At 49.9% G+C, this 23,329-nt stretch overlaps 2 protein-coding genes across 2 annotated transcripts in view; one reads left to right on the forward strand and one right to left on the reverse strand.

Moving 5' to 3' along the window:
* Positions 1-23,329, forward strand: part of LOC142260629 (uncharacterized) — a 220,650-nt gene that overhangs the window by 130,200 nt on the left and 67,121 nt on the right. The window lies entirely within an intron of this gene.
* Positions 1,657-10,505, reverse strand: LOC142260628 (ephrin-A3-like). The gene is made up of 5 exons (XM_075332021.1): positions 10,262-10,505; positions 7,171-7,460; positions 6,406-6,471; positions 6,230-6,307; positions 1,657-1,895 (listed from the first exon to the last, which is right to left on the reverse strand). Exons 1-5 carry the CDS (start codon positions 10,327-10,329, stop codon positions 1,774-1,776), a joined length of 624 nt encoding a protein of 207 aa, XP_075188136.1. The 5' UTR covers positions 10,330-10,505; the 3' UTR covers positions 1,657-1,773.

Raw genomic sequence — 23,329 nt, forward strand, 5'->3', positions numbered from 1 at the left:
GTTCTAGGCGAGAGGGACACGGGGACCATGGATATGGCAAGAAGAATACAGTGGAGGCATGGTGGCAGTCGAGGTGTTGGGTATTCCCGACGAGAGGAGAGCCGTAGCAGTGGAGGTGTTGGGTATTCCCGACGAGAGGAGAGCCGTGGCCGTGAAGCTGTTTGGTATTTCCGACGAGAGCCGTGGCCATGATGGGTATTCCCGACGAGCGGGCACCGTGGAGGTGTTGGGTATTCCGACGAGAGGTGAGCGGGGACCAGGGAAGTATTGGGTATTCCCGATGAGAGGTGAGCGGAGACCGTTGAGGTGTTGGGTATAAGCCAACATTGAGCCACGGGTGAGGACAGGGTTGATGTCGGGCTGGTACTTGCACCTTGTTCCTCACCCTCCCCTGCAAGTACAAGTGACTAGCCAGGTTTATTCTTTTATTCATTTTCTAGGTTTACAGCATTATATGAAAATCACAGCCGATGCCGTTCATAAAAAGGTCAGTCTGATATTTATTCTCAAAGTGTCTGTGCATTGCATAGGTGGAGACTTGCCTTCATAGAAGACAACATTTGTATTTACAGTTCAGTCAGAAGGGACAATGTATACGTCATCACAGGGATGGTATACATAAAATATAGATAGATATGTATTTACAACGCCATTCTGTCTCCTGCATGCTGCTCTCCCCGTTCGGCTCTGTACAGTGGGGTCCTGCTGTATTACGGATGCGCTGGTTCCCCAGCTGTCTATCAAGAATTCCCAGGGTATTGACTATCGAGCAGTGGATGTCCCCGGTGGAGGGGTCTGGGGTAATTTAGTGCAATTTCCTCTCATCTCTGTAGAGTTGTGGGACAGTTGTCGTGGAGCTGTGACCAGCTGAGGGCGCTCTGTCTGCTGCGTCCAGGCTCTGCTACATCTCACATAGGGAACATTGGTTTAATGACTGTCCATTGCTAGTCCTGGACCCACAGAAGCCTGGAAGCTAATCCTAATTCTGAGCCTGGACATCCAGAAGGAACAGTGGCCATCACTGCAGGTCTGATACTTCCACCTATTCCGGTGTTTTTCAGTTTTATCATCCATTGAATCAGGTTGGCTTATTGATATAAGGTGTCTGAGGACCTTGGGAAGGAAAAGTACACAATATGGCACCAGAAAGTGTTAGAGCCAAACATTTGGTAAAGGGTTCTGCTACTGTGCTCAATGCACTTGGCCAGGAAAATCCATGAGGCTGGCGGTAATCTGGGCAAGATATCACAAGGACATCCAGAAAAGAACCAAAGGGCAACATGTCCAGGAGGAATGGAAAAAACCAACTCAGGGGATTGTAAGGCTGACTAAAACGATGGTCTGTTGTCACCCCAAGGTCCTGCACTCGGCGTGCATCCTATCCTCGCAGGAACCTAACGGGCATAGGCACTCAAGTAATAACAGCCCATAGGTGTGGCCGCCAGTTGTATGTCGTGGGCCAGGGCAGAGCAGGGCCCTGTGGATCACAAGCTCTAGGCAGCAGCTCCTTGGTCCTGTCTGCTCAATGATATTATTCAAGAAATCACAAGACCTCGATAGTGTCCACTAGTGTCAGGGTTGTGATTTTAGTGCCGCAGGTTCAGTCTTAATAAAAAAAAAAAAGATTTTTGTTAAAAAAATAAATAAATAAATGAGATTAAGGACGCTGCTCCTCCTCCCATCAGCCGCTCCCCAACCTGCACAGTCCTTACAGAGTTCTGAATGTGGAGATTGCATTCATTTCTCCGAGGTCTTCAGCCTGAAACAAGAAAACTAAGACGCAAAGAGAGTCATTAGGAGCAGAGAGACGGCCACCGTCAAATGTAAGTGTTCTCGCTTCGGGCTCGTCCCACTAATGCTCTTCTCCAACTTGGGGATCTCTGGATTAAAGTTACCTGAAATACAGGAGGGAAAAGGTGAATGGAGGAAAGCAAGATCTGGTGTCCAACAGTAAAGCCGAAATGGGCTCAAGTGGCAGTCCAAGAGGCGGGCAGAGGGCACGGACCAGAGTCCCAGTCCAAGAGGCGGGCAGAGGGCATGGACCAGAGTCCCAGTCCAAGAGGCGGGCAGAGGGCACGGACCAGAGTCCCAGTCCAATGAGCGGGGCCAGAGGGCACGGACCAGAGTCCCAGTCCAATGGGCGGGCAGAGGGCACGGACCAGAGTCCCAGTCCAATGGGCGGGCAGAGGGCACGGACCAGAGTCCAAGTCCAATGGGCGGGCAGAGGGCACAGACCAGAGTCCCAGTCCAATGGGCGGGCAGAGGGCACGGACCAGAGTCCCAGTCCAAGAGGCGGGTGGAGGGAACGGACCAGGTTCCCAGTCCCAGAGGTGGGCAGAGGGCACGGACCAGGTTCCCAGTCCAAGAGGCGGGAAGAGGGCACGGACCAGAGTCCCAGTCCAAGAGGCGGGCAGAGGGCACGGACCAGAGTCCCAGTCCAAGAGGCGGGCAGAGGGCACGGACCAGAGTCCCAGTCCAAGAGGCGGGCAAAGGGCACGGACCAGAGTCCCAGTCCAAGAGGCGGGCAGAGGGCACGGACCAGAGTCCCAGTCCAAGATGCGGGCAAAGAGCAAGGGCCAGAGTCCCAGTCCAAGATGCGGGCAAAGGGCAAGGGCCCCGGTTGCAGTCCGAGATATGGGTGGAGGGTAGGAGTCGAGGTCATAGTCAGAAGTAGGCGGAGGGCTGGGGCCGAGGTCAGTCAGGGGATGTAGAGCATGAAAAAGGTGATTGATGTAGGAAGGTGGAGAGTGAAGGTAGACGAGTGGGATCGTCCATGTGATGTCTGCAGAGGACTTAAACACCAGAGGGGACTAGCGAGACTGAACAACATGTCCCTTGAACACAAAAGTACATTTAAGCCAAGAGGAGACAGCAGATGGAGGTGACCGTCCAGTATGTAGGTCACAATATACATGGCAGCCGCCTACAAGATGCACATTAGACAAGGGTTTACTTACACAACACCCAAGGAGGTTTATATTTATGACAGGAGCAGCAGTGTCTTCGGGAGCCCAAAAACATTAAGCTTAGAGTCGCCCTGTGACACCGTCCTGCGGGCGGCAATAACAGCTAAACACGATGAAGGGAAGCAGCTCGTGTGATTATCTGGCCGGCCAGGAACAATCCAATCTACATTCCAACAGCAGCAATGAAGCTGGTGTCTTAGTCCCGGGTAGTCAGAGCTCAATCACTAATCCAGTCAAACACTTGGCTGCAATTTCCGAATCTTTCGGGACGACACCGGGCACAAGTAGCAGGTGCCTACAGACTACCATATTTGATGGGTGTGATGGCCTGTCATGGATGAGGCACGAGACCACTCTGCGGGTCATCAACTACCGATCTGCATCTATGGGCACCTCCTGTAGAATATGATCCGGACACCAGCATGTGAGGAAGTGTGAGAAACTGCTATGAGTCGACCATCCTGCAGGGGGAGACAGCGCACCACGAGTGAGCAGCAGACTCTTCAATTCACTCTTCAATTCAATTCGACTCAGACTCTTCAATTTCCCTTGCACCGACTCAGACTCCACCACTCCGACTCCTACATATATTGCTTATAGTTAGGTGAAAAATTTATTGTAGGACATCAACATGTGTATGTGATCATCAGACATTTAATTTTTATGATACAATAATCAAGATATTTTAATAGAACATAAAATATATTTATTGGATACAACTTTAGAACACAAAAAACTAATAAATTGTAAATATGTAATATACATATATATCTTGTGTAATATATATATATACACACACACTGTATAATTATATATTATATATATTACATATTTACAATTTATTAGTTTGTGTTCTAAAGTTGTATTACAATAAATATATTTTATGTTCTATCTAAATATCTTGATTATTGTATCATAAAAATGATTAAATGTCTGATGTTCACATTATACTACAAAATATTTTTCACTTAAATATGAGCATTATGCTAAATATTTAGTATGTTTTTGATGAAAAATGTTTTTTGCCACTTACATAGTGCATTACCTATATATATATATAACACTATGTAGGTGGCAAAAAACAGTTTTCAACAAAAACATAGTAAATAACATTTGTGTAGTCTATGAATTTGTTGTAAGACATAGAATTGCCTCCATCAGATCCACCTTCACAGATGACCTGATCTGACCTAATATTAAGGCTAGAGAACATCCTCTCTACAGTAACTTGGGTTGGAGGCAAAGCAATAACCACATGGGCAACATCTCTAACAATTTCCGGGTATAAAGGAATTGCCTCATGCACAGTCAGTTTTGATGAATGGTTGAATTTTTCTATTTCTTTGAGAGCAAGTGAAACATTTTACTGAAATCTGGTCAATCTGCTGCTATAGGAGACGGAGGGAAATCTTTTTCCTTGCGGCAACACTTTGCTGCTTCATGTCATCCAAATACTTCTCAAAGTTAAACTCCTCATCTGATGAGGATGAAGATATGGCAGCAGTAGCACTGTCAGGACCCAAGTCCTCTTGCGCCTGGCAGTCCTGTAGCCGCTCATCCTAACTGCTACCTCACTCAAAGCTTCTTTTCCTTTAGTAAGCTGTTGATCATCAAGCAGTATACGAAGACTTGGGTCCACATAAACAGCTGTCAGAAGAATTTTATTTTCCAATAGCTGTGTATCTCTCCGTTTCATTGAAGCAGAAATGCCATCTGCGATTAAACCTCCTCTTTGGGACAGGCAAAATAGCAAGTTCTTCCACTCCCATATGAAAATGCCAGGAGTTAAATCCTCAGCTTGTAATTTTTTAGTCACGGTAAATGGGTGATTAAGCAATTCCTTCAATTTAGCCACCTGTGTCCAATGACCTTCATTTAAGGTTACTTGAGGGTTTACCATATCTATAAGAAATGATTTTAGTTCAAGCAATCGCTCAGTCATTAAATAAGTGCTGCCTCACCGAGTGGCTTGATCAACAATTGCCCCTTTCCCAGCACATTTCTTCAAGATGGAATCAATTTTAGGGGTTCTGGCGGCAATAACCAACTTCCTCACTTTTCCAATTAGATTTCCAGCATGTCCGCCCAGTTTCACACATCCGGCTTTTCACCAGTTTGGTGGATGCGGCGCACGCCAGTATAGTACGATACAGTACAGTGGCAACACCACAACTTCCGGGTCACATGACAGCATGTGACCGGCGTTTGTCGCGCTGCCACTGTACTGTATACACTGTACTGGAGTGCGCCGCATCCGCCAAACCGGTGAAAAGCCGGATGTGTGAAACCGGGGTCCCTCTTGCAGACTCTCTCATTGCCAGCTGCAGCGTGTGCACAACACAGCGCATGTGATGAATAGGAAAGTGTTTTGAAGCAGCTTCAACAAGATCATCTAATCCTAAAGTATCATTTTGCTGTTCTTCTGTTGTAATATCTGTTTGTTCCTCCGTTACATGAGCAGCGCTGTGGCTCCATCTCACACATACTAAATCCTAAATTTTCTTCTAGCTGTTGTTCATTACTCTCATTCATCAGTTTAATTGTACTTATCAAGTTTGAAGCATTGTCCTTTACAATAGCAAGAACCTGTTCTTTTTTGAGTTGGTAATCTTGCAGAACTTTTTCCACTAAGGCCTGGAGAAGCTGGCTGCTGTGATGAGCTTTACTATCTGTTACTGCCAGTGTCTTGCTAACAATTTCTTTCTTCTTTACAAACATCGAATATTGATGGCAAAATAATTCAGTGAAATGCAGTGACTCTGGGCATCCCAGCAAAGGCAATGGGTGACAAGATAGGACATTCAGACACAGCGTTTTGTGAGGATCCTCACAAAGAATGAGCAGTCAGCTTGTGTGGCCTTTTTCTAATGCTTTTTTATGAGCTCAAAAACCTTTCAGGTGCTGCAGTTTTTAAAAAGCTGATCTGCTTTTGCAGCTGACAAATGTATCCTCAAAAAACGCAGCAAAAACGCTGTGTGTGAATGTAGCCTTAGATCAGGAACAGAACAGCCATTTATAGGACATTTCATAACTGTCCCAAATTCCTATGAAAAAATATTCAACACATTCTGCATTGCACTACTGTGCCCAATTTATTATATATTCTAGGAGTCGGAGCCGGTTCATTTTATACCGACTCCAACTCCATCAAAATGAGCTGCAACTCCGACTCCATCAAAATTAGCTCCGACTCGGCTCCGACTCCATCAAAATTAGCTCCGACTCCACAACTCCAACTCCACAGCCCTGGTGAGCAGACTCACCTAGGTCTTCAATCTTCACCTCTGGTCCTATCATGAATTGGGGCAGGGTGGGAGCGTGCTTCTCTCCAGAATGAGCCGCTGCGGGGGAAGGACGACACCATTACCACGCGCCTGACGTAGTCCTGACAACAGTAAGCAATCACCATCCCCCTAGGTCCCAGGTTTTAAACACTTACTGGTTGCGCAGCACACGGACACTTTCATCTTCAGGCACGAGTGCCGGTGGTTGTGGGTTGGTGTTGCTGGAAAAAGAAAAAAAAACAAAAAACAATAAGAATGGGTGCAATGTAAAAATTAAGACCCAGGAGGAACAACTGAAGGGTTCAACTGAGTATCAGCAGGAGGGATCCTGTAAGGGGACCGGGGATGTCCATCCACCGGACGACAGATGACTGCAGCGGGAGCCTCCACCTGCCTGCTGTGATTAGTGCCCCCTCACATGTGACTTGGGAGTGAGGCCATCCCCCTTACATCCGGCAGAATTTGGAGTGCGAGGAGCCCATACATCAGCCGGACAGATCCCACAATCCGGTGTGAGCCTTCGCTCTGGGGTAGATGGATGGCAGTGATCACTCGCAGACTCAGAGGCAGCGGCTCCTCCTGTGTCAGTGAGCAACATCCACTGCACTGATCACATGTGCAATTCTATATTTTGACCACTAGGGTGAGATATGCACCAGTCTTATTACACCGCTGTATACAGGCATCCGTATTACAGGACAGTGCAGGCATGCAATACATGGTGCACAAACCCAGAGTCAGATGACACGTCCTCCATCTAACAAACGCAAGGTAAGACGCTCCCCTGTCGGAGGCTGCAGGCGGCTCACCACTGGGCTAAAATGTAACGCCTTGGTTCTGTTCCTGGGACACTGAGATCTCCAGCGCGCTTGCTGAATGTACTTGATGGCCCCAATGCGGCTCTACCCTCCGGTACTCACAGATGTAGTAGTAGTTGTGTCCCGCGTGGAACTTGTACCCCAGAGAAAAGGCGCTGTACCGCTGAAACTTCTCCGAGAACTTGATGGGGCTGTGCGGGGAGTGCGGCCGGTTACATTCCCAGCGCTTGAAGCCATGGCTGGTGTTGCAGGAGTGGTAGCCCTCATAATTCACCATGTACAGGATATACTGCTCCATCCGGTGATCCGCCATCGTATCGTTATAATGTGGGCAGTAAATGTCAAGGTAGTCGTTAACATTCACCTGAACCGTGTAGTCATTGCGCCGCAAACTGGAAGGAAAAAAAAAGACATTAGTCCCATCAGCCGAGCCACCCCGCAGAGCAGGGACCCCTTCATCCTCCCCGCAGGAGCCGACCCCCGGGATATCCTGATCCCCAAACACCACACCATCTTTACACCAGAAGCCAGATAGAGTCTGCTGAAAAGCTTCTGACAGGCCGCCTCTGGTCACGTGTGTCCGTCAATACATCGCACGCACGGCTGAGCTGTAATTTGGATTTTTTCTCTAATCTCTGCTCTCAAGGCTGAGAATTAATTAGGAAATATTGAGCTGGACAAAACCACTTAGTGATGGTCACGCTCCCCCTGTAACACACACCCAGACAGTGCCAGAGCAAAGAAACCGGATAATATAGAGCCGCGATCACATGAAGAACAGACGTGAGGATTATATAGAGCCATGATCACACGTCTCTTCTTCATGTGAGGATTATATAGAGCCGCGATCACAAGAAGAACAGACGTGTGAGGATTATATAGAGCCGCGATCACATGAAGAACAGACGTGAGGATTATATAGAGCCGCGATCACATGAAAAACAGACGTGAGGATTATATAGAGCCGCGATCACATGAAGAACAGACGTGAGGATTATATAGAGCCACGATCACATGGAAAACAGACGTGAGGATTATATAGAGCCGCGATCACATGAAGAACAGACGTGAGGATTATATAGAGCCACGATCACATGAAGAACAGACGTGTGAGGATTATATAGAGCCGCGATCACATGAAGAACAGATGTGTGAGGATTATATAGAGCCGCGATCACATGAAGAACAGACGTGTGAGGATTATATAGAGCTGCGATCACATGAAGAAGAGACGTGTGAGGATTATATAGAGCTGCAATCACATGAAGAAGAGACATGTGAGGATTATATAGGGCCGCGATCACATGAAGAAGAGACGTGTGAGGATTATATAGAGCTGCAATCACATGAAGAAGAGACATGTGAGGATTATATAGAGCTGCGATCACATGAAGAAGAGACGTGTGAGGATTATATAGAGCTGCAATCACATGAAGAAGAGACATGTGAGGATTATATAGAGCTGCGATCACATGAAGAAGAGACGTGTGAGGATTATATAGAGCTGCAATCACATGAAGAAGAGACGTGTGAGGATTATTTAGGGCCGCGATAACATGAAGAACAGACGTGTGAGGATTATATAGAGCCGCGATCACATGAAGAAGAGACATGTGAGGATTATATAGAGCCGCGATCACATGAAGAACAGACGTGAGGATTATATAGAGCCACGATCACATGAAGAAGAGACATGTGAGGATTATATAGAGCCGCGATCACATGAAGAACAGACGTGAGGATTATATAGAGCTGCGATCACATAAAGAAGAGACGTGTTAGGATTATATAGAGCCGCGATCACATGAAGAGAGGTGTGAGGATTATATAGAGCCGCGATCACATGAAGAACAGACGTGAGGATTATATAGAGCCACGATCACATGAAGAACAGACATGAGGATTATATAGAGCCGCGATCACATGAAGAACAGACGTGTGAGGATTATATAGAGCCGCGATCACATGAAGAACAGACGTGTGAGGATTATATAGAGCTGCGATCACATGAAGAAGAGAAGTGTGAGGATGATATAGAGCTGCGATCACATGAAGAAGAGACATGTGAGGATTATATAGAGCCGCGATCACATGAAGAACAGACGTGAGGATTATATAGAGCCACGTTCACATGAAGAAGAGACGTGTGAGGATTATATAGAGCCACGATCACATGAAGAACAGACGTGAGGATTATATAGAGCCGCGATCACATGAAGAACAGACGTGAGGATTATATAGAGCCACGATCACATGAAGAACAGACGTGTGAGGATTATATAGAGCCGCGATCACATGAAGAAGAGACGTGTGAGGATTATATAGAGCCGCGATCACATGAAGAACAGACGTGTGAGGATTATATAGAGCCGCGATCACATGAAGAACAGACGTGTGAGGATTATATAGAGCCGCGATCACATGAAGAACAGACGTGAGGATTATACAGAGCCGCGATCACATGAAGAACAGACGTGAGGATTATATAGAGCCGCGATCACTTGAAGAACAGACGTGAGGATTATATAGAGCCGCGATCACATGAAGAGACGTGAGGATTATATAGAGCCGCGATCACATGAAGAAGAGACGTGAGGATTATATAGAGCCGCGATCACATGAAGAGACGTGTGAGGATCATATAGAGCCGCGATCACATGAAGAACAGACGTGAGGATTATATAGAGCCGCGATCACATGAAGAACAGACGTGAGGATTATATAGAGCCGCGACAACATGAAGGAGAGACGTGTGAGGATTATATAGAGCCACTATCACATGAACAGACGTGAGGATTATATAGAGCCGCGATCACATGAAGGACAGACGTGAGGATTATACAGAGCCACGATCACATGAAGAACAGACGTGAGGATTATATAGAGCCACGATCACATGAAGAACAGAAGTGTGAGGATTATATAGAGCCGCGATCACATGAAGAACAGACGTGTGAGGATTATATAGAGCCGCGATCACATGAAGAAGAGACGTGAGGATTACATAGAGCCGCAATCACATGAAGAACAGACGTGTGAGGATTATATAGAGCCGCGATCACATGAAGAAGAGACGTGTGAGGATTATATAGAGCCGCGATCACATGAAGAAGAGACGTGAGGATTACATAGAGCCGCAATCACATTAGGAGACGTGTGAGGATTATATAGAGCCGCGATTAGTGCTCGTTACCGGCAGTAAGCACTCGTGCATGGCAGTGCTCGCTCATCACTGACATCCTGAGATCCAGCTGCCCTCATTTGTGACTGTGTCCATTATCTTGGTGCTGAGATTTTCGGATAGAGCAGTACACGGACATGTGGCGGACTGGTCAGCAGGATTATTATTTTGCACAGTCTCCGTCCTTGAGAAGGATAAGGTGACAGACGTGCAGTGTATGGATGCAGGAGGGCACAGGTCGGTGACGTCCCCTCTCTCCCCCCGGCTATGTCTTCTCTGCAGTCACATGGCCACCTCTGCCACAGATGTAAGGACACACTTGTTGTAGGTCGCAAGTATCCAGAACTCAGGGCCTTATAGTGACTTTCCGGGGGAATTGTGGGAGGGGATGGTCAGACCATGGATTGCGGCCACAGAACAGAGAAGAACCTTATTCCAAATATCTGCATATAAAAGAAGAACGAACAGGAATCCGGAAGAGGAACATAGGAGCAGGAACGACGGATCCTGGAGATGAACAGCGAGTGATGGTGCCATCAATGCTACAAGCTGGACCCGGTCAGCCCCATTATAGCCGAACCACAAACGCAGCGGCTGTGGTGTACAGTGGGGACGCTCTGGGACCGGAGGGGGGGACACGATGGCGGCTGCCGGTGAGACCAGAGGTGGTAATAGAGCGGTACAGTGTCAGGAGTAATGTGCTGTTCGCCTGCAGGGATCAGTTTAGCTGGCAGGCGCCATTATATGTCTCCAGCTGTCAGAGGCGCGCTGCTCCCGGCCAGCAGATATTTTTAGCAAGTGGGTCCCATTTATACTAATTAAGAGGCATCTCTGCGCCCCCCACAGAAGCAGACAGACAATCCAGCCGTGCCCAAGTCACTTACACAGATGAGCAGAGAGCGGCCGAGAACGCTGGCGGCTGTCACTGCTGCAAAATGTGCAGAGAAACCAGTCTATCAACACCAGGACCGGCGCCTAATACAACCCCCCATCATCAGCCCCAACACAGCGCTCCTGCCCTAATACACCCCCACCCCCATCATCAGCCCCCACACAGCGCTCCTGCCCCAATACACCCCCACCCCTCATCATCAGCCCCCACACAGCGCTCCTGCCCCAATACACCCCCACCCCCCATCATCAGCCCCCACACAGCGCTCCTGCCCTAATACACCCCCACCCCCATCATCAGCCCCCACACAGCGCTCCTGCCCTAATACACCCCCACCCCCATCATCAGCCCCAACACAGCGCTCCTGCCCTAATACACCCCCACCCCCATCATCAGCCCCCACACTGCGCTCCTGCCCCAATACACCCCCATCCCCCAGCATCAGCCCCCACACAGCGCTCCTGCCCTAAAAAAACCCCACCCCATCATCAGCCCCCACACAGCGCTCCTGCCCTAATACAACCCCAACCCCCATCATCAGCCCCCACACAGCGCTCCTGCCCTAATACACCCCCACCCCCATCATCAGCCCCCACACAGCGCTCCTGCCCTAATACACCCCCACCCCCATCATCAGCCCCCACACAGCGCTCCTGCCCTAATACACCCAAACCCCCATCATCAGCCCCCACACAGCACTCCTGCCCTAATACACCCCCACCCCCATCATCAGCCCCCACACAGCGCTCCTGCCCTAATACACCACCACCCCCATCATCAGCCCCCACACAGCGCTCCTGCCCCAATACACCCCCACCCCCATCATCAGCCCCCACACAGCGCTCCTGCCCTAATACACCCCCTCCCCCATCATCAGCCCCCACACAGCGCTCCTGCCCTAATACACCCCCACCCCCATCATCAGCCCCCACACAGCGCTCCTGCCCTAATACACCCCCACCCCCATCATCAGCCCCCACACAGCGCTCCTGCCCTAATACACCCCCACCCCCATCATCAGTCCCCACACAGCGCTCCTGCCCTAATACACCCCCACCCCCATCATCAGCCCCCACACAGCGCTCCTGCCCTAAAACATCACCACCACCCATCATCAACCCCCACACAGCGCTCCTGCCCTAATACACCACCACCCCCCATCATCAGCCCCCACACAGCGCTCCTGCCCTAATACACCAACCCCCCATCAGCCCCCACACAGCGCTCCTGCCCTAATACACCAACCACCCATCAGCCCCCACACAGCGCTCCTGCCCTAATACACCCCATCCCCATCATCAGCCCCCACACAGCGCTCCTGCCCTAATACACCCCCACCCCCATCATCAGCCCCCACACAACGCTCCTGCCCTAATACACCCCCACCCCCATCATCAGCCCTCACACAGCGCTCCTGCCCTAATACACCCCCACCCCCATCATCAGCCCCCACACAACGCTCCTGCCCTAATACACCACCACCCCCCATCATCAGCCCCCACACAGCGCTCCTGCCCTAATACACCCCCACCCCCATCATCAGCCCCCACACGGCGCTCCTGCCCTAATACACCACCACCCCCATCATCAGCCCCCACACAGCGCTCCTGCCCTAATACACCAACCCCCATCATCAACCCCCACACAGCGCTCCTGCCCTAATACACCCCCATCACCAGCCCCAACACAACGCTCCTGCCCTAATACACCCCCACCCCCATCAGCCCCAACACAACACTCCTGCCCTAATACACCCCCACCATCAGCCCCCACACAGAGCTCCTGCCCTAATACACCCCCATCATCAGCCCCAACACAGCGCTCCTGCCCTAAAACACCCCCACACAGTGCTCCTGCCCTAAAACATCACCACCCCCCATCATCAACCCCCACACAGCGCTCCTGCCCTAATACACCACCACCCCCCATCAGCCCCCACACAGTGCTCCTGCCCTAATACACCACCCCCCATCATCAGCCCCCACACAGCGCTCCTGCCCTAATACACCACCCCCTATCATCAGCCCCCACACAGCGCTCCTGCCCTAATACACCCCCATCATCAGCCCCCACACGGCGCTCCTGCCCTAATACACCACCATCCCCCATCATCAGCCCCCACAGGGCGCTCCTGCTTTAATACACCACCATCCCCCATCATCAGCCCCAACACAGCGCTCCTGCCCTAATACACCACCACCCCCCATCATCAGCCCCACAAAGCGCTCCTGCCCTAATACACCCCCACCCCCATCATCAGCCCCCACACAGCGCTCCTGCCCTAATACACCACCACCCCCATCATCAGCCCCACACAGCGCTCCTGCCCTAATACACCCCCACCCCCATCATCAGCCCCCACACGGCGCTCCTGCCCTAATATACCACCACCCCCATCATCAGCCCCCACACAGCGCTCCTGCCCTAATCCACCCCCATCATCAGCCCCCACACAGCGCTCCTGCCCTAATACACCCCCACCCCCATCACGGCGCTCCTGCCCTAATACACCCCCACCCCCATCATCAGCCCCACACAGCGCTCCTGCCCTAATACACCCCCACCCCCATCATCAACCCCCACACGGCGCTCCTGCCCTAATATACCACCACCCCCATCATCAGCCCCCACACAGCGCTCCTGCCCTAATCCACCCCCATCATCAGCCCCCACACAGCGCTCCTGCCCTAATACACCCCCACCCCCATCATCAGCCCCCACACAGCGCTCCTGCCCTAATACACCACCACCCCCCATCAGCCCCACACGGCGCTCCTGTCCTAATACACCCCCACCCCCATCATCAGCCCCACACAGCGCTCCTGCTCTAATACACCCCCACCCCCCATCATCAGCCCCCCCACGGCGCTCCTGCCCTAATATACCACCACCCCCCATCATCAGCCCCCACACAGCGCTCCTGCCCTAATCCACCCCCATCATCAGCCCCCACACAGCGCTCCTGCCCTAATACACCCCCACCCCCATCATCAGCCCCCACACAGCGCTCCTGCCCTAATACACCACCACCCCCCATCAGCCCCACACAGCGCTCCTGCCCTAATACACCCCCACCCCCATCATCAGCCCCCACACAGTGCTCCTGCCCTAATACACCCCCACCCCCCATCATCAGCTCCCACACAGCGCTCCTGCCCTAATACACCACCACCCCCCATCAGCCCCACACAGCGCTCCTGCCCTAATACACCCCAACCACCCATCAGCCCCACACAGCGCTCCTGCCCTAATACACCCCCACCCCCCATCATCAGCCCACACACAGCACTCTTGCCCTAATACATCCCCAACCCCATCAGCCCCAACACAACGCTCCTGCCCTAATACACCCCCACCCCCATCATCAGCCCCCACACGGCGCTCCTGGCCTAATACACCCCCACCCCCCCATCAGCCCCCACACAGCACTCATGCCCCAATACACCCCCACGCAGCGATCTTGCCCTAATACACCCCCACCCCCCCATCATTAGCCCCCACACAGCGCTCTTGCCCTAATACACCACCACCGCTATCATCAGCCCCCACACGGCGGGGGAAATTGAGATGGAGGAGGAGATGGGGATATATACAAAGAGGAGGATGAGGAGGAGGAGAGTACAGGGATATGTACGAGGAAGAGGATAGGAGGGGGATCTCTACGGGCCGCTGGAGAGGACGAGGGATCTTTATGAGGGTGGAGGAGACGAAGGAGGGGGAGCTATATGGGGCAGCGACGAAGAGGAATCTATACAGGGGCAAAGGAGAGAGGGGGATTTATACAGTGGAGAAGGGGGCTGTGCAGGGCAGTGGAGGATCAGTGCGGGAGAAGCAGAAAGGAGAGAAGGGGGATGCGTGTGGGGCCCGAGGAGAGGACAACCTGTATAGGGGCGGAGCAGAGGGCAACCTGGTGTGAGGTAGCGTGGTCGGCTGCGCGGCAGAAGACACGGGATCCAGGCACCATAGGGCACAGCACACGGTTTAATATCCAAACAAAAGTCCACAACAGTACACATGTGCCTCACCGGCAGAGAACTCAGGGAGTTGTGTTCACTCCCTCACACACTAGGCACCCCCGCCCTTGTTCCTGTTTCCTTTTAACCCTTCTTTCAGCCTGTAGGGAAACAGCATTAACCCTGGAGTGGAGTTGCTTTCTATCCTGGAGTGAGCACAACCGGGGCGAGACATACCGGCCGTCATAGATAACCCCGGTCACAGTCTCACATACTCCCCCCCCCTCAGTTCAAGCGTGATGGGTTGAACTCCCGCCATCAAACACGGGCCGCGAGACAAGGCATCGGCGTTGCCCTGCAACCTACCGGCCCGGTGTTCAACCGTAAACCGGAAGTTCTGCAGAGAAAGGAACCACCGGGTAACCCGGGCATTCCGTTCCTTGGCGGACCTCATCCAGACCAGTGGAGAGTGATCCGTCACCAAGCGAAACTGCCGTCCCAGCAGGTAATAGCGTAGGGACTCCAAGGCCCACTTGATCGCCAGGCACTCCTTTTCCACTACGCTATAATTCCGCTCGGGAGGGGTGAGCTTCCTACTTAAGAAGGTGACGGGGTGTTCCTCCCCCTGAACCACCTGAGACAGCACTGCCCCCAGGCCGACCTCAGAGGCGTCAGTCTGTACTATGAACTCCGGAAATAAGGGTTTACAAGAACGGGCTGTCCGCCCAGAACCCCCTTCAGGGCCCGGAAGGAGTCCTCGGCCTGCGGAGTCCAGCGCACCATGACGGACTTCTTGCCTTTGAGAAGGTCCGTCAAGGGGGCTGATAGTCCCGCAAAATCTTTTACAAACCTCCTGTAGTACCCCACGATACCCAGGAAGGCCCTATCCTGCTTCATGGTCAGGGGTCTAGGCCACTTCTGGATCGCCTCAACCTTGTTAATTTGGGGCTTAATCACTCCTTGGCCTATCACGTAGCCCAAGTAGCGGGCTTCTGTGAGCCCCAACGCACATTTCTTGGGATTGGCTGTCAATCTGGCGGTTCGAAGCGCGTCCACCACCGCTTGTACCTGTTCCAAGTGGGTCTGCCACTCGGAGCTGTAAATAATGATGTCATCAAGGATGCTCCAGCACCAAGTCCATCAACCTCTGGAACGTGGCCGGAGCGCCATGTAACCCAAAAGGCAAGACAACATAGTGGAAGAGACCCTCCGGCGTAACGAAAGCGGTTTTCTCCTTGGCGGACTCCGTCAGTGGCACCTGCCAGTACCCCTTGGTCAGGTCGAGTGTGGTGAAATATCGCGCCTGTCCCAGCCTATCAATCAGCTCATCTACCCGGGGCATGGGGTAGAGATCGAACTTGGATATTTCGTTCAATCTCCTAAAGTCATTGCAGAACCTTAAGGAGCCATCGGGTTTTGGTATTAGGACAATGGGACTAGCCCATTCACTTCGGGATTTTTCGATGACCCCCAGGCGTAGCATTGTCTTCACTTCCTCTGATATGGCTTGTCTTCGAGCCTCCGGTACCCGGTATGGCTTCAGGCGTACCTTCAGGTGAGGCTCGGTGACAATGTCATGTCGTATCAGACTGGTCCTACCAGGCAGCTCGGAGAAAACATCGGGGTTCTGCTGAACCAGCTGTCTGGCCTCTCGCCTCTGTGTCTTGTTGAGGGCTTCTCCAATCCTTACTTCCGGTTCGTCCTCTCCGGAGGTCGCTGGAGCCGGATGTGAACGACCCGAAGAGGAGGGAGATGGGGAAAAAACAACCATCAGGCTTTCCCGTTCCTGCCAAGGTTTTAATAGGTTGACATGGTATATTTGTTCAGGTTTCCGCCTACCGGGCTGCAATACCTTATAGTTGACCACCCCGACTCTTTCCTTTATCTCGTAGGGGCCTTGCCACTGAGCCAGGAATTTACTCTCTGCCGTGGGGATTAATACCAACACCCGATGCCCAGGTTTAAAGGTCCACACGGTGGCTTGTCTATTGTAGCGGCCGCTTTGCGCGGCCTGAGCCTCCTGTAAATGCTCCTTCACAATTGGCATGACCGCGCTTATGCGGTTCTGCATTCCTAAAATGTGTTCAATCACACTTTTATGGGGGGTGGGCTCTTGCTCCCATGTTTCCTTTGCCAGGTCCAACAATCCCCGGGGATGTCGCCCGTATAACAACTCAAAAGGCGAAAACCCCGTGGATGCCTGTGGCACCTCTCGTATGGCAAACATCAAATAGGGAAGCATCATATCCCAGTCTTTCCCGTCTTTGGAGATCACCCTTTTGAGCATGGTTTTCAGGGTTTTATTGAATCGTTCTACTAACCCATCCGTCTGAGGATGATACACAGACGTACGCAACTGCTTGATCTGGAGTAGCCGGCATAGCTCTTTGGTCACTTTAGACATGAATGGGGTCCCCTGATCCGTAAGGATCTCCTTGGGCAACCCCACCCGGCAGAACACAGCAAACAACTCCCGAGCAATAAGCTTCGCCGCAGTATGTCTGAGAGGTATCGCCTCTGGATACCGGGTGGCATAGTCAACAATCACTAGGATGTGTTGGTGCCCTCGAGCAGACTTTACGAGGGGCCCCACCAGATCCATCCCTATCCGTTCAAAAGGGACTTCTATAATGGGTAAGGGCACCAACGGACTGCGAAAGTGGGTCAGGGGTGCGGTAAGCTGACACTCCGGGCAGGTTTCGCAGAACCATTTTACCTCCCCAAAGACCCCGGGCCAATAGAACCTTTGCAATATTCGCTCCTGCGTTTTCTTGACCCCTAGGTGGCCACTCATCAGGTGTTTATGAGCCAAGTCGAGGACCCGCTGGCGATACGGCTGGGGCACCACCAACTGCTCTACCCCCACGCCCCGTATTTCATCTACCCGGTAGAGTAAATCCAGCTTAAGAGCGAAATGGGGGTACCTTACCTGGGCACCGGGCAGCTGTGCCACCCCGTCAACTACTGTCACCCGAATCCGGGCATGTATTAATGTAGGGTCCTGGAGTTGGGCTGTCCCAAACGTATCCGGGGACGCCTCCAACTCCGGGATGGGCTCGACCGTCTCAGCCTCTCCTGCCAATACCTCTAGGGGCGACCTATCGGGTTCACATTCTGTCCCTATCATGGGAACCCCTACGGCAGGCGTCCCGGATTCAGGATTGTAGGGCTCAGGTCCCGGACTGACCAATATCTGAGGGGACTTAGGAGGTCCCTTCCATAAAGTCCAAAAATAGGGCAGATCCCTTCCTAGGATCAAGTCATAGGGAAGAGTGTTAATAAGTCCCACCTCATGTTGCACCTGACCGCAAGGTGCTGTGATGGTGACTAGAGTTGAGCGCGGTTCGTGGTTCGAGGTTCTCCAGTTCGGGGCTCGAGTGATTTTGGGGGCTGTTCTAGATCGAACTAGAACTCGAGCTTTTTTGCAAAAGCTCGGTAGTTCTAGAAACGTTCGAGAACGGTTCTAGCAGTAAAAAGCAGGGCTTTTTACAGCTACAGTGTGCAGGAGCCATCGCTGGCAGCCTGCCACAAGCTGGTAACCAAGATAAACATCGGGTATCCAAGCAAAGCGCTTTGGTTAGTAACCCGATGTTTATCCTAGTTACGTGCAGGAAGCCCACACTTCCCCGCTCAGCTCGCTCCGCCCCCTCCTGCCCGCGGCATGTACACACGTACACACACACACACACACACACTCTGTACACACACACACATACACACACTCTGTACACACACACACACACACACACACACACACACACACGGTCCCGCTCGGCTTACCTGCGGTCGGTCCGGAGGCAGCAGTCCTTGGCACTGGAAACTGTGGCTGCCGGCCCTTTAAGGCTGTGTTCTCCTGCATTGAGCATCATCTGTGGGCGGAGCTACCGCCCGGCGTACTGCTCGGTCGCACAGATGAAGGAGTCACAGTGCCAGCCAGCGACCCCCAGCACATCGCTTCCCTCCGGCGCTGTGTGGGCCCCATCTGCACCGTGACCTGATCAGTATGTGGGACATCACTCCCTCCCCGCCCCTCCCTGTCCCCCCGTGCGTGTGTGGGCCCCGCAGAGCCGTGTGTGTGACCCCCGGAGCCGCGTGTGTGGCCCCCGGAGCCGCGTGTGTGACCCCCGGAGCCGCGTGTGTGACCCCGCAGAGCCGTGTGTGTGGCCCCCGGAGCCGCGTGTGTGGGCCCCGCAGAGCCGTGTGTGTGACCCCCGGAGCCGCGTGTGTGGGCCCCGCAGAGCCGTGTGTGTGACCCCCGGAGCCGCGTGTGTGTTTGTATGTATGTATGTATATATGCAGCAGAGCAGTATGCGTGTCTATATGTATGTATATATGCAGCAGAGCAGTATGCGTGTCTATATGTATGTATATATATATGCAGCAGAGCAGTATGCGTGTCTATATGTATGTATATATGCAGCACAGCAGTATGCGTGTCTATATGTATGTATATATGCAGCACAGCAGTATGCGTGTCTATATGTATGTATATATGCAGCAGAGCAGTATGCGTGTCTATATGTATGTATATATGCAGCAGAGCAGTATGCGTGTCTATATGTATGTATATATGCAGCAGAGCAGTATGCGTGTCTGTATGTATGTATATATGCAGCAGAGCAGTATGCGTGTCTATATGTATGTATATATGCAGCACAGCAGTATGCGTGTCTATATGTATGTATATATGCAGCAGAGCAGTATGCGTGTCTGTATGTATGTATATATGCAGCAGAGCAGTATGCGTGTCTATATGTATGTATATATGCAGCAGAGCAGTATGCGTGTCTATATGTATGTATGTATATATGCAGCAGAGCAGTATGCGTGTCTATATGTATGTATATATGCAGCAGAGCAGTATGCGTGTCTATATGTATGTATATATGCAGCAGAGCAGTATGCGTGTCTATATGTATGTATATATGCAGCAGAGCAGTATGCGTGTCTATATGTATGTATATATGCAGCAGAGCAGTATGCGTGTCTATATGTATGTATATATGCAGCAGAGCAGTATGCGTGTCTGTATGTATATATGCAGCAGAGCAGTATGCGTGTCTATATGTATGTATATATGCAGCAGAGCAGTATGCGTGTCTGTATGTATATATGCAGCAGAGCAGTATGCGTGTCTGTATGTATGTATATATGCAGCAGAGCAGTATGCGTGTCTATATGTATGTATATATGCAGCAGAGCAGTATGCGTGTCTATATGTATGTATATATGCAGCAGAGCAGTATGCGTGTCTGTATGTATGTATATATGCAGCAGAGCAGTATGCGTGTCTATATGTATGTATATATGCAGCAGAGCAGTATGCGTGTCTGTATGTATGTATATATGCAGCAGAGCAGTATGCGTGTCTGTATGTATGTATGTATATATGCAGCAGAGCAGTATGCGTGTCTGTATGTATGTATATATGCAGCAGAGCAGTATGCGTGTCTATATGTATGTATATATGCAGCAGAGCAGTATGCGTGTCTGTATGTATGTATGTATATATGCAGCAGAGCAGTATGCGTGTCTGTATGTATGTATATATGCAGCAGAGCAGTATGCGTGTCTATATGTATGTATAAATGCAGCAGAGCAGTATGCGTGTCTATATGTATGTATATATGCAGCAGAGCAGTATGCGTGTCTATATGTATGTATATATGCAGCAGAGCAGTATGCGTGTCTATATGTATGTATATATGCAGCAGAGCAGTATGCGTGTCTATATGTATGTATATATGCAGCAGAGCAGTATGCGTGTCTATATGTATGTATATATGCAGCAGAGCAGTATGCGTGTCTATATGTATGTATATATGCAGCAGAGCAGTATGCGTGTCTATATGTATGTATATATGCAGCAGAGCAGTATGCGTGTCTATATGTATGTATGTATATATGCAGCAGAGCAGTATGCGTGTCTATATGTATGTATATATGCAGCAGAGCAGTATGCATGTCTGTATGTATGTATGTATATATGCAGCAGAGCAGTATGCGTGTCTATATGTATGTATGTATATATGCAGCAGAGCAGTATACGTGTCTATATGTATGTATATATGCAGCAGAGCAGTATGCGTGTCTATATGTATGTATATATGCAGCAGAGCAGTATGCGTGTCTATATGTATGTATATATGCAGCAGAACAGTATGCGTGTCTATATGTATGTATATATGCAGCAGAGCAGTATGCGTGTCTATATGTATGTATATATGCAGCAGAGCAGTATGCATGTCTGTATGTATGTATGTATATATGCAGCAGAGCAGTATGCGTGTCTATATGTATGTATGTATATATGCAGCAGAGCAGTATACGTGTCTATATGTATGTATATATGCAGCAGAGCAGTATGCGTGTCTATATGTATGTATATATGCAGCAGAGCAGTATGCGTGTCTATATGTATGTATATATGCAGCAGAGCAGTATGCATGTCTATATGTATGTATGTATATATGCAGCAGAGCAGTATACGTGTCTATATGTATGTATATATGCAGCAGAGCAGTATGCGTGTCTATATGTATGTATAAATGCAGCAGAGCAGTATGCGTGTCTATATGTATGTATATATGCAGCAGAGCAGTATGCGTGTCTATATGTATGTATATATGCAGCAGAGCAGTATGCGTGTCTATATGTATGTATATATGCAGCAGAGCAGTATGCGTGTCTATATGTATGTATATATGCAGCAGAGCAGTATGCGTGTCTATATGTATGTATATATGCAGCAGAGCAGTATGCGTGTCTATATGTATGTATATATGCAGCAGAGCAGTATGCGTGTCTATATGTATGTATATATGCAGCAGAGCAGTATGCGTGTCTATATGTATGTATGTATATATGCAGCAGAGCAGTATGCGTGTCTATATGTATGTATATATGCAGCAGAGCAGTATGCATGTCTGTATGTATGTATGTATATATGCAGCAGAGCAGTATGCGTGTCTATATGTATGTATGTATATATGCAGCAGAGCAGTATACGTGTCTATATGTATGTATATATGCAGCAGAGCAGTATGCGTGTCTATATGTATGTATATATGCAGCAGAGCAGTATGCGTGTCTATATGTATGTATATATGCAGCAGAGCAGTATGCGTGTCTATATGTATGTATATATGCAGCAGAGCAGTATGCGTGTCTATATGTATGTATATATGCAGCAGAGCAGTATGCGTGTCTATATGTATGTATATATGCAGCAGAGCAGTATGCGTGTCTATATGTATGTATGTATATATGCAGCAGAGCAGTATGCGTGTCTATATGTATGTATATATGCAGCATAGCAGTATGCGTGTCTATATGTATGTATATATGCAGCAGAGCAGTATGCGTGTCTATATGTATGTATATATGCAGCAGAGCAGTATGCGTGTCTATATGTATGTATATATGCAGCAGAGCAGTATGCGTGTCTATATGTATGTATGTATATATGCAGCAGAGCAGTATGCGTGTCTGTATGTATGTATGTATATATGCAGCAGAGCAGTATACGTGTCTATATGTATGTATATATGCAGCAGAGCAGTATGCGTGTCTATATGTATGTATATATGCAGCAGAGCAGTATGCGTGTCTATATGTATGTATATATGCAGCAGAGCAGTATGCGTGTCTATATGTATGTATATATGCAGCAGAGCAGTATGCGTGTCTATATGTATGTATATATGCAGCAGAGCAGTATGCGTGTCTATATGTATGTATATATGCAGCAGAGCAGTATGCGTGTCTATATGTATGTATGTATATATGCAGCAGAGCAGTATGCGTGTCTATATGTATGTATATATGCAGCAGAGCAGTATGCATGTCTGTATGTATGTATGTATATATGCAGCAGAGCAGTATGCGTGTCTATATGTATGTATGTATATATGCAGCAGAGCAGTATACGTGTCTATATGTATGTATATATGCAGCAGAGCAGTATGCGTGTCTATATGTATGTATATATGCAGCAGAGCAGTATGCGTGTCTATATGTATGTATATATGCAGCAGAGCAGTATGCGTGTCTATATGTATGTATATATGCAGCAGAGCAGTATGCGTGTCTATATGTATGTATATATGCAGCAGAGCAGTATGCGTGTCTATATGTATGTATATATGCAGCAGAGCAGTATGCGTGTCTATATGTATGTATATATGCAGCAGAGCAGTATGCGTGTCTATATGTATGTATATATGCAGCAGAGCA

This window comes from Anomaloglossus baeobatrachus, unplaced genomic scaffold (assembly GCF_048569485.1).
Source record: "Anomaloglossus baeobatrachus isolate aAnoBae1 unplaced genomic scaffold, aAnoBae1.hap1 Scaffold_143, whole genome shotgun sequence".
NCBI lineage: Eukaryota > Metazoa > Chordata > Amphibia > Anura > Aromobatidae > Anomaloglossus > Anomaloglossus baeobatrachus.

What these genes read in the sequence shown, in the direction of transcription:
- LOC142260628 (XM_075332021.1), bottom strand. Translation starts at nt 10,329, where the DNA reads ATGAGGGCAGCTGGATCTCAGGATGTCAGTGATGAGCGAGCACTGCCA. An exon ending in TGCACGAGTGCTTACTGCCG is followed by an intron (nt 7,461 to 10,261) that starts GTAACGAGCACT and finishes TTTTCCTTCCAG; the next exon opens with TTTGCGGCGCAATGACTACA. An exon ending in GGTGAAGATTGAAGACCTAG is followed by an intron (nt 1,896 to 6,229) that starts GTGAGTCTGCTC and finishes CCTGTATTTCAG; the next exon opens with GTAACTTTAATCCAGAGATC.